Here is a 13,258-nt window from a genome sequence, read left to right on the forward strand (position 1 = left end):
TGTTTTAGGTTTAACTTAGTATTGTATTTTTCTAACAGTTCGGACGATCTGTAGTAAAAATTTACTGAAAGCTTTCCGTAGCTGATAATAACGGTAACTCTGTTGTAATAATTTCTTGGTGATATGAAGATTTCTATCATTAAAATCCTATTTCTTTGAGCAAGCTCTTGCAAAACAAATCAGTTGTGAAACATAGACACCGTATGGTGTTGCTCGAGGGGCATCTCCATCCAGGTGGGGGAAGTTGACAATTTCAAAATTAAAATCGTCCCTTTTATCATATTCTTTCATTACTAGATTATTATTCACAATTGTTAAATTTAAATCCAAAAATGACGCTTCTAAGTCTGAAGTATTAGCCTTGTTAAGCTGTAACTCTTTTGGGTGAAAAATATAGGTTGTCCATATTTAAAATATCATCAAGATACCTTCAGGTTCCATTCACAGCTTCAATAATGTTAAATTGTGTCTCAGTGGATAAACTAAGCATGAAATCTCGTTCATAACACTATAAGAATAAATCAGCAATGAGTGGTGCGCAGTTGGTTCCTATCGGGATACCAATTACTTGTCTGTAATTTGATAATTAGACCTTTCTAACGTAAACGTAATTACGAAACGGAATACTGAATTCGTAAAATTTTAGGCTAATTTGTGGTCTAGGGGAGACAATTTCATCCAATAGTAATGCAATAGTATCTCCCTTAGACCATTATTTGAAAATAATATTTACGAATTCAGTATTCCGTTTCCGATTTACGTTTACGTTAGAAAGGTCTAATATGTTATCTAGTAGAAACCTTAGAGCTTCACAAACCTGATCACAACTCCATAGGTTGTATCTCTTAAATGTATTGTTAGACAATAATGCTCTAGTTTCATTGCAAACCAGAAAATTAACGTTTTCTCTTGCAAATGTTTTCTCAATTAAAGCTACCAGTTTTTTTTTAATAAGAGTATGTGCTAAATTAGAATAAAGAGTAGAAAAAGCATAAGTACTTATACTCGAACATTTGAAGTGTTTGTGTTTTAGCTTTTTGATAACATCTCCAGAGTTCTTGATAGACCATAACAGATTAACACCAGGGTTCTCATATACCTTGGAGCAATATTTCTGTACGCGGTCATTTATTGCAGTGAGACAAGAAGTCAAAAGTAGAGAAAATGTTTTCTGTAGTGCATAAGGTTAAATTTGCAACGAATCGAGCTTTATATGGAGTTTTGTGAAGTTAGGGGATCCAATAAAGAGTAGGGAGCTTCACCTGACTGTCGTCAAGTGCGACATGAGAATTTATACATTGATTTACATGCTTTTGTACAATTTTATTCTCATCTAGTAGTGATAACTGGTAAGTTTTTGTATGTTTCAGTTCATTTTGTAATATTTCTGTGTAGTACGTGTGTGTGTGTGTGTGTTCGGGTTTAACGTCTTTTACAACAATTTTTCAGTCATATAAACGACGGTTTCTACTTGTAGCAGTGAGCACAATGCCCAACTTTATAGTGCTGCCTCACTGGAATATCACGCCGTAGACTCGTGGCATGATACCCCACCCAGTCACATTATACTGACACCGGGCTGACCAGTCCTAGCACTAACCTCTTAATGCTGAGCGCCAAACGATGAAGCTACTAGTACCATTTTTACGTCTTTGGTATGACGCGGCCGGGGATCGAACCCACGACCTCCCGCACTCGAAGCGGACGCTCTACCACTAGGCTACCGAGGCGGTTACTGTGTAGTAAATGAGTCATATAATAATAATATTATTTGAAGCTTTGTCTGCAGGAGTGAAAACAAAATTTGTGTGTAACTTGGATAAAACTTTCTTTAAACTTCGAAGTGAAAACTTGGGTTTAGGAGGTAATAAGGACGGGTTTGTTTCATAAAACATAAAATTTAACTCGAAATTTTATGATTTTAAATATATTCTTTTTCTATTCAGTGAAAGCGTTCTGATCTGCATTTTCTTTCCGACATCAGTTTGTAACATAGCATGGCAGAGGATTTGAATAAGGAGGTCGCTGAAATTTTTACTTAACCGCTCTAGCCTTGAACGAATGTATTTTTCATTTATTCACCCTCTTCTCGAGTACTCAGATGTTGTCTGGGACAACTGTAGTGAAGCTCTGAAAAATGATATTGAGGCCGTTCATAACGAGGCAAATCGTATAGTAACCAATGCAACAAAATTATGCAACATCCTGAAGCTACTACATGATTTGAAGTGGGAGACCCTCGCAGAGCAGGAAAAACATCGTCTGTCACTCTCATCTTATTCTACAAAATACTTTATTGTCTGTCTCCCTCTTACATGTCTAATCTCATCCCAAGTCGTGATCAAATTAACGACGAAGGCTACAATCTAAGAAGCACAAGAAGTGTAAATAGTCTAACAATTCTTCATTTCTGCCGAGACAAATTCGTGACTGGAATGTCTGGAATGTATTACCATAAACGACAAAAGAAGCAGCTACCCTTTCAAATCAGCATTAAACAAAAACTTATCAAAGTCTTCTCCACTGTTTAATTGCGGCACGAGAAAGGGGCAAATTTTGCATGCTCGAATGCGTTTAGGTGCAGTTCTTTGAATTACGATATCCAAAGAAGATCTTTAATCGAATCCGCCTTTTGCACCTGTGGCGACACTAAGACTGCCTGCTTCGGTGTCGTAAATATCAAACAATTCGTGGGAAAAAAATCTACAATACTCCATGTCCATTGTCAGTAATCAATCTTCTCAATGGCAACGACAGACTTTCTTTTGAGAAGATTAAATCTCTAATCATTGATGTTCAGCGTTTCATTCTCGCAACAAAAAGGTTTACTACCTAGTTAGGTGGGTCCTGCTCTGTCGATTTGCACCCCGGTACCGTGATTATATAATTGGTTCAAGCAACACTCCTTTTTATTTTACAAAATTCAATTGAAACAAATAGCATTACAGTTATGTTATACCATCCTTAGTTGTCATATAAAAATTTAGTTATCGCTAGCCATGATTTCTGACAATGGAGTATTTGATGAATTGTAATTATTTCCTACATAGAGAGGAATTTATATAAGTTTTAAATAACTTTTGTCCAATTCATTGATTTCACGCAATTATTGCTGTATACCATGTAGTCTGCGCCGAATTGTCCGAAAATAAGAGTTTGTGGTTTTTCATGCTATATTTTACGAAGTTGTGTTTTTTGAAAGTGTAAATACCCAACCTTTCAAGACCCATTGATAACATTTTTATCATCATTATTTTGGCGGCCATCTTGATTTCAAACTGGCCGACTCAAATTACACTATTTTCCATTTTCTTACCAATTAAATTTCTCTATAATGTACTGTATGCACTTTGTATGTTACATAAATGCTAGAGTATATTAGAATCAAGTTCAAATGGAACATTTAATTCTATCTTGAATGTGTTTTTAAAGTGGAGTAATTTGTGCTTAAAGGGAGATAATTCGCTTGTAATTTTATAAATTTAGAATGATTTGCAATATCTTCAAAATACAGATATGACATGAACACAATACATTTCTTTATACAAAATATGTCTAAATCAGTTATACTGTATGTCTTTAAGTCAACCTTTACAATTTAAAGCATAACGATAACATGATAAAGACAGAGTAAAGGGAGGTAAAAAGCAAAAATGTGTATTTGCTTCTTGGCATCCTATATTATTGAAATTATTCAATTATCGGTAAAGCGATTACATTTATTACATTAATTTAAAATAAGTCAAGGTAAATCTTGTGTGTTATTATCAGTATTTATCTTTTTGGTTTAATAAAAAGGGAAATAATTACAAAATTTGAGAACTATATCCAGATATTTTAGAATGAACATTCACACTGTACCATTTTTTCTCCATTTTGGAGCTGCAGTTATGATATACAATGCTTTATTATAAAAGTTTTAACTTGAATAAAATAATTAGGATATACTGGGAAGGAATTTTAAGGTAATAATTATTATTATCAAATGTTCATTTTGTGGTGTTATACTTTTACTAAATGGCGGCTGTCTCAGAGCAATGCAAAACTGAGTGGTTGAAATGCCTTCCTTTGCCGTTCAAAGCTGAACATTGACTTTCAAATCACTTTTCAATTGTTTTGGTGGGACATAAACCCTAAAATTAAGCAAAACTTCATGGCCCACTCTTATATTGTACATAATTTATATATGTTTAAAGTTTTACATCACATTGACACAGTGCAGGATAAATGGTAACTTTCTATCTGTAATTGTTGAGGAAGACTCATGTGCCCTTCTGAACATTATTTCGGGCATATGTGGGCATCTGGTTGAACTGCTGTCCTTCCGCAAGCAGGTTGGATAACTCACATGATGACCAAAGCAGGGCTCGAACCCTAAGAGACTATGGTCTAGTGATTTAATACCGACATCCTTCTCCGCTTGGCTACAGAGGTACCTTGCAAACTGCACTAGATGACCAGTTAGATTGTCAAAAATAAAACATTACTGAATAGAACATTCACATTTCTGTACATTGTGATGTGTTATTCAATGAGTGAGTTATGATTTTTTTTAAATAAGGTTCTACATAAGTAAAACGATATTTCGCTTGCTTTTCTTGCATTAATGGTTTCCATGTACGTGTAGTAAATTATTTACATATAACTAGGTATTTTAATTTGTATGTCAGTAACGTCCTTTTAAAATGTAGAAAAAGTTAAACATTAACTGGACCAAGATGAATGAAATATGATTACAAAGGAAGACCAATGGCTTTGAATTTGGGAGAATAAGTGAAGTACCAATGTAAAACTTGGTAATGCTCAGCCAGTCATTTTAACTAGAAATGACAATATTTATACATATCAGCATGTGTAGTAAAACTTTTCCTTATCTCAGGAATTTCATACAATACTAAAGACACCTTTTAGATGTGGCTGTTTACCCTTTCATGATACCACAAGAGGCCAAGGAAGTAAAGGCACTTCAGTTTTGTTCTGCGGCATTTTCTTTTGTATATTCAACTCTGTCTCATCAGATAGTCGACATTTCAAGAAAACCAAACTGGCAAAAACAATATAGAAAGTAGATTTGAAGACTAATTCCCCAACAAGCTTACTAAGGTCTAACAATGTCATTGCCATATATACGGTTGGCAAGCCATTAAGCTTGCTTTGTTGAACAAATGTTTACATGTATTTGATTAAGAGGTACATGTAACGCTCAAAAATGCAATTTTTCTTTAAAAAATGTTATAATAATCAAGGTTTGTTAAGGACTCATTCATTGGGTGATTGTAATACTAAAGTTCCCTTTTCGCAACTGTTAATACTCAGTTGTCTGAAGATATTGGATTAATTAAGACTGAACTCATCAGATCCTGAGATGTTTAGAACTGTGTGTGAAAAATATATCATGTTGTAGTTAAACTGCATGTATTTATTCACAGTTTGACTGATACCTTCCATAGCACAACAATGGATTTCTAATTCATATAGATGTCTTGGACTATAATAGTTACAGTTAGAATGAAAGAGTTATCTGATACAGCGAGTGTGTGAGGGAAAGGGGTGGGATGGAATTCGTCATATTTCTTACAGATAAGATTATCTGTATCCAAATTTAGATGCACACATGTTACACCAACAAGGTTATATGCTGAAATTTGGCCATTACCAAAGCTTGTTTGGGTAAAGCTGCAGAAAGTTTATTAAAGTCATATTTTACTATCATACTTAAAGAAATTCAAAACTGCTAATTTAAAATTAAATGCTAGTTCATGTTGCCTTCTACAACAGTATCCCACTTTATGACACTGTCATATTTTACTTGTAGCAGGCTTCCTGTATTAAATTTTTGAAAAGCTGTATTCTTATATGTAAAGACTGTTCTAGTTACAATGATGATGTTTAAATGGAAAGAAAATCAAATAATAACTCTAATTTCATCACCACTATCCATATTTATGTTTTCTTACGCTATAATAGATATTCATTGCAGCAGGGACTTTTTTCTACACCCTGTCAATCAAGATTTATAAATACAATGTCTTTAAATAATTGATACTATGTTTAAGATGAATGTCTTAAGTATGTATTTGAATAAATATACTGTTTCTTTTAAAGAATGACCACGTTTTACCATCTAAAAATTAGATGTATAAAAAAGACGATTTTCTACCTATAATTTCATTTGAAAATGATATTTTTCATGTATATAAAATCAATACTGAATTAAAACTTAAAACAGACTTATAAATTCAATCCTTTACTATTTAGAAATATAAATTTCTATTTATTAATTAGAAAAACAGCTTTATTTAAAGGCTAGATTGTATATACAATGTATAAGGGCATACTAACTGAAATATAGCCGCCATTTTGAAATTCAAAATGGCTGCCACAATGATTGCTGAAAAAATGTTACCAATGGAATTCTTCAAAATATAGGAAAAAAATCACAGGATTACAAATCGCCATAGACTAATGTATGTCAGATGTGTTGAAATAAAGTTTAACCAATAACTACGCTGCATTTTTCCATAATTCAGTAGAAAATGGTGATATCGTGAACTAAATTAATATAACCATGGAAACGAACCACGCGACGTATACATCTAACTTTAATACACACATATTCAACTACACAAAGTATATCTACAATGAGTTACTACGGCTTAAGAAAATTTAACCTGAATTTACCCTTGCGATAAGGTATACTTCTTCCTTATCGTCAGTTCTTTTCGGCAGTTATCATGATTGGAGTTGAGGGCACTTTTTCGGCAGTCACACGCACACAGAAATGTAGGCAGTTGAATTCGGTGCAATGGTGTGTAAAAGGAAAGAATCACGTTTGTGTAATTATATCAACTTAAAAGCATTTTTATGCCATTGTCCAGAAATAACTGCTATTGTAGCTTAGAGTCAATTTTCGTGTTTTTTTTTTAAACTTTCCGTTTAAACACTTCAAATAAGTTGGTCAAAACTGTGTTGGGTTGGAGTAATTATCAACTTGAATTTTTTGAAATCGTTTAGTTGGTGCTGCAGAGTGTATAACTTAAATTATTTAAAATACATATGACTTTGTATAATGAAAATGTATATATTCCAGGTACTGTTATATTTAATGGAACGAAAACTCAAGGAGATACTGTAACATTCCAAGTGAAAAACCTAAATGCTACAAAGGACCCACAAGGATTTTTTAACCAACTAAGCGAAGCTCTCTTGCTAACTAACAACGATACAACCTTTAAGTTTGAAAACACAAAACCACTAGATCTGGAGCAGTTTTGGATAAGTGTAAGTGGCATTTTTTATTAAAACTGTTTCTGCAAAATCGAAACAAAATCTTTTGATAAAGGTTTTACGCAGAATGCCAACCACAAACAAGTTTTGCCATTGTAAACTCTGACTGGTATCATATGTTTAATATATATACATGAAGGCGCGTAACACATTTTTATTCTAACTTTCTAATATGAACCACAGACACTTGAGGTTCGGACCTCCACACGCCCCATTCTCCTCCGCCCCTGGTTAAGTTTAGCCAATATATTTTAGCATTTTACCATGTATTGAGCATGGGTGACGATCATAAAACGCATTTTGTAACATTTCAGCGTGTTTTTAAAAAATGTATTTTTACCATCAATGCTCTCAATATTACAAGATATGAAACATTCCATGAACAATGGGAACACTTGCTTGCGCTGGACCCTCGCTTTGTATAGCGCATGCCATAAACTGGGTACCAAAATTGTTACACTTACGGCTATGTTAAACTAGATCATCACTTCTTTATGTAAACAAACCTCGTGAAACACGTGCTGAAGCGATAATCCGGTATAATGCAGTCGAAACGGTATCAATTTTGGTACCCGGCAACGATATGCGCAGTTCAAAGCAGGGATCAATTCGCAAGAAAGTGTTCCATAGAATTTAGATTGATTGATTTATATTATTTATTGATTTCTCGTCGGAATACAAATGACAGTGGTCGGGACCGGTGTCATTTGACAGAATGGTAATAGATCTGACGATTGATACCAGTGATTCATTGGTAGGGGTTCATTTAAAAGTTTAAATGGCTATCGTTTCCCTAGTGTTCGTGCTATGGTTCATATCTTGTAATTATATTGAGCGTCTTGATGGTAAAAATACATTTTTTAAAAACACGCTGGAATGTTACAAAATGCGTTTTATGATCGTCACCTATGCTCAATACATGGTAAAATGCTAAAATATATTGGCTAAACTTATCCAGGGGCGGAGGAGAATGGGGTGTGCGGAGGTCCGAACCCCAAGTGTCTGTGATATGAACTATAAATACGAGTAGATGAATTATGATTAGTCATCATGAAGAGCAAGGATGAAACAGAATTCCATGATGAACAGATTTTGCTTTTGTTTGGATAACTAAACAAATGTCAAGTCAATTTATGAAGTTGAACAGGTCCTAAGCGGCACTAAATTACGGCAGTGCCCAATATGGAACAGCCCTATTTCTAAGAATGTCTTGTCAAACAAACCAGTGAGAATCGATATATTTATTACGTAATATAACAAAAATTAGTAGTTGGACTGTGCAACTGACAAATAAGATGGGATCTGCCTCTACTTCGGTTAATATAAATTTTATTGGATGGGAGAAAAGTCTCCAATTTCATTTTTCGAACGGCCAGTTGATTACAGATATACATGATACGAGTTAAAAATACACCGTTGTAAACCTTTGACGTTTTTTCTAAATTTCCACCAATTTGACCAGTCTGATACAACTGTAGCCTTGAATGGCACCTGTTACTTACACTTACGCATATAGCTCTTGACAATTAGCAGTCAATACCTATGGAAGGCCGGTGCGCCATGCTAAATGGTCAATAACAAATGGTTAGTGCAAAATGCTATTTGCTTAATGCTTATTGTCATAGCAAAAGAGCAATATGCATGCTTACATGTATTATCAGATTCGTAGCATAAAGGGTAATTCTATAAGTGTCTACAGAATTTAAATGACATGTTGTTGGAAAGAAACTTACGGCCGGTGCGTCATTCTAATTGCCATATGCTAAATGAAAAATATTTAATGCCAGATGACAGTAACTTAATGGTAAATGCCAAATACTTAGTGCTAAATGGTACATGCATCAAATGCTATATCCCATATATTGAATGCTAAATGCTAAATGCTAAATGCTTAATGTTAAATTTGGTTATTAATAAAACCCGGCTCGGCCCGACCCGGCCCGGCCCAAAAGACGGAAATTGCCGATTCCGATTGTACGGAAACCACCGGAAACTTACGGATGGCTAATATAATCACGAATGGTTATACCGTCATCTTAATCAATGCAAACTGTGTGTTTTACTTCATTATTACAGAACTACAAGCAAAGTATTTAATATTGATGAAACGTATGTTGTTACATATCTTTTTACCTTTTCCTTTCTTTTTTCTAAACAGTAATGTTTTTAACATCAGACAAAATTATGTTACATATAACTCATTTTTATATGATTTTTACCTCACAAAATTATTTGTACTGCAATATGAAACAGTATATACCAGGTATTAAATAGTTGATGTTTTATTAAACGATTTTGCATTACAAAAATGCGGGAAAGTTTAAGCTGCGAGTAATATAATGTCATAAATAATTCAGGTGCAATCTTCTTGTTATTTACCCTTTAATGCTCAAGTCTCATTATACTTGTAACTGATATGCAATATTTCGGCTGCATTATTCAATTGAGTACTTTTGTTAACGTTTTATATTTTAAATCTTTTGTGTGTATTTAAACTGATAGTTTCACTGTGATCAAAATTTGATATTTTACATTAATATACCCCTGTATACTAGAACTGTAATGATCTTAGTTTGTTTTATTACAAAAAATGCTTTGCATACCTTTAACTGTGATTATAATGTATAAACTCTTTTTACAATCCTGATTTTGTATACTTTGACTGTGTTTTCAATGCACCAGACGAAATCTGGTCGGTGTTTTTCAATACAAATCTTTTCATACAGCTGTGATTTAATAATAGGCCTAAGAGGTGATTTATTTTGATATTTTACATACAGACCCCTGTCAATTTTAATAATAATTACAATGTGACACTTTATTCCAGCTGCAATATTGCTTATATCTTGTTTTAGTTTTAGATGTCTACGTTAGTTTCAGTTATCAGAATTGTATTAGAAATATATTTGCGTTCACGGCGAAGTAATCATACATTAAACTGTTGAGAGATACATTTGTGTTTTGTATTTCTTTCCCATCAACGAGCATTTTACTACCTAGATTTTTGAGTTGCACATTAGCGAAGCACATATCGCATATTCAGTTACAGTTAAAGTTCCGAAAGCAAACTGCATTGATCCTGACCAGACTGCTGGTATCGATCCATGCCTTTGACACCATATTGATTTTCTCACGATGCGGCTCATCCTGAATGTCGGTATTGCCTGTCGTCTGCACGTGTTTTCGTCCGTACTACTTTAATGCCTCTGTCATATTATTATTTATTTTAAACTTCAAAACACGTGAATACTATAGTAAGAATCTGACCCCTAAGCTCCAACCTCTAAAAGAAATGCTTCCCTGATCCTATACACAATACCAATAAACAAGGTAACCCTCAGATTTATACCTTTATTTACTGGAAATAATATCAGAAAAATAAAATTAAATTTCAAGTAGAAAAAGACACTTTTCTAAAAAGGCCATGGCTCAAGGGCCAAGTTTGATCTGTAATACATTTATACAAAAATTACAACAATGGTAATGGAAAAGCAAGAATGCAACCATGTAATGGTAGATCCATAACTTTTTTCCATGTATTCACAAGTGAAGTATTTGAAAAGTTAATAATCAACTTAATGAGTAACTGGAAAATAAATCCCCCCAAAAAACTGCAAAATGCGTATCAAAGATTTTGTGGTCCAGTTTGGAAGCCCTGGAGAGACATTTGACTTCTGTACTTCATATATTTAATTTCTGAATTCTGCACTTTTCACTTGCAAGTTCTCGACTTCTCACTTTCAGCTTCTAACTTTCGTACTTCTGACTTCTAACTTCCGGACTTCTGACTTCCGACTTCCGTCTTTCCAACGTCTTGCTTGCAACTTCCCCACTTCTAAGTTCTAACTACCTCGCTTCCGACTTTTGACTTCCAACTTCTTCACAGTGACTTCTAAGTTAAAACTTGCAAACTTCTCATTTCCTACTTACAATTTCCACACTTCTTACTTCTAACGTATTGACTTCTGATTTCTGATTTCCAACTTCCAGACTTCTTACTCCAGGGCTTCCATAGCAGTCTCTGCATACTGTAACTTATGGGAATCTATTTACAGAAATTCAAGAAGAATTGAAGTATGACAAACTGTTTGGATCAATTGTGTGTTTACAAATCATAAAAGACAGGATAAACCGGAATCACTGGCATTTCTAACTGCGTTGTTGCCGATTGAATAAGGTTATCTTTTTTCCAGTACCCCAAGGAATTGTTTCGACTTGATTTACAAACTGTTCATAAATGATTTATCAAACGAACTTCGGAGAAGTAACTATGGGAGGCGCAAACTTATCCGATGGGTACTACAACAGTAGCAGACAACAATGTGTTGTAAGACCTTTCAACCCAGGCGGTAATCTTAAGAAGTGCGAGTTAAATTAGAAATATTGACTATAAAAAGAGAACGGACAATAAAACTATGAATATGAAATGAGCAAATGACTTTAACTTCTAAAGATATATATGACAGAATGTGAGCCGCTGTTATAAGATTTCAGTTAAGTTGGTCTGCAGTTCGCAGTTCGCGTTTCCAATTGCGAACTGCAAACAGGTCTGCAGTTCGCAGTTCGCAGTTCACGATTCGAATTGCGAACTGCAAACTGGTCTGCAGTTCGCGATTCGAATCGCAAACTGCAAACTGGTCTGCAGTTTACGATTCAAACGTCAAGGTGCAGTCTGATCAGCACTGCCCTGCGAACTGCGGACAAGAATGCATTTCATAATTCGAAGTCTAAAGCTTCGGAATTGGATTTCAAACTGCAGTCTGGTTTGCAGTTCGCGATTCGAACTGCGAACTGCAAACTGGTCTGCAGTTCACAATTCAAATTTCAAAGTGCAGTCTGATCAACCAAAGGGTTACTTTTTAAGACAGACCATCTGTATTTTTATAGAATTATTCCGGTTTATTTCTAGATATAAGTCGCAAAAAAGCACAGCCCGTTTGCGAGTGTGTCGATACGCTTTTAGAAAGTCGCCTTTTTCAAAGAACTGCTGTAAATCTTCGTTTTGATGCATTTATGATTATTATAATGTCCTTGTGCTGATATTTCACATATTATCTGTATTTAACAGCGTTTCAGCTATTTGAAAATGTATTAACTTATTTATTTACAATTGGCTTTTTAGTAAGCCTTCGGGTAGAAAAACTTCAGTAGTCCTTTTCCGGATCATAAGGCATAATTATGTCAATAAAATTGAAACTCTGTATTAGTTTTACTATTTAGTTATGATGTATATGATGCTCAAGTTTCATACAAAACACATCTCTTTCTTTCTGCAAACAATGATATTGAAACCACCTAAAGAGAAACATAATGGGATTAATTTTAAAATGGGTCAGACTATATACATGATATATGTATGAGAACTTTCAGAAACTTGTTTATTTCATTTCAAACGAAATGCACATTTTACCGTTGTCTCACCTGTAATGACACTGAAGATATCTAAATGATTCCACCCAAATATAAATATCCATAGTCGGGGGATATTTTTCTGGCAATGTCGATCCTGCTGTTCGTCTGTCCATGCGTGCGTGCGTGCGTCCGTCCGTCCAAAATTGAAAATGCTTATATACTTAACAACTTCTTAACTCCCAACCTGTTTTTAGTGTTTTTACCTCTGCCAAATTTTTATAGACTTGAATGAGAAGTGTAGTTAGATAAAAGATGCAGTGCTATCAATTTTACATATATTCGTTGAGCCATGTCATTTGCAATAAGGTAACCAAAAAATTAAAAGACATAAAATGAATGCAATTTGATGCTGGTCTCTATACAGTAAGTAATGCCATTTGCGAGACTAAACAATTTGAGACCATTATAATCTTCAAGGGATAGAATATAATCTTATGCTGACATAATGTGTCCTTTAATCGGAGTTGTATTAAAACATATGCACGAGCTCTGCAGTTGAGATTTTGCGCTACATTAGCAGTGCGATATTAATCCGCTAAAACACTAGTGCATATTTTTC

At 34.2% G+C, this 13,258-nt stretch overlaps 1 protein-coding gene across 1 annotated transcript in view; it reads left to right on the forward strand.

Moving 5' to 3' along the window:
• The window catches only part of LOC128549176 (uncharacterized), a 32,536-nt gene extending 21,176 nt beyond the window's left edge, over positions 1–11,360 (forward strand). The window contains exons 4-5 of the mRNA XM_053525669.1: positions 7,091–7,281; positions 11,343–11,360. Coding sequence (XP_053381644.1) covers positions 7,091–7,281; positions 11,343–11,360 — 209 coding nt within the window. The remainder of the gene's footprint in view (positions 1–7,090; positions 7,282–11,342) is intronic.
• Positions 11,361–13,258: the final 1,898 nt, after the last annotated feature.

This window comes from Mercenaria mercenaria, chromosome 2, assembly GCF_021730395.1.
Source record: "Mercenaria mercenaria strain notata chromosome 2, MADL_Memer_1, whole genome shotgun sequence".
NCBI lineage: Eukaryota > Metazoa > Mollusca > Bivalvia > Venerida > Veneridae > Mercenaria > Mercenaria mercenaria.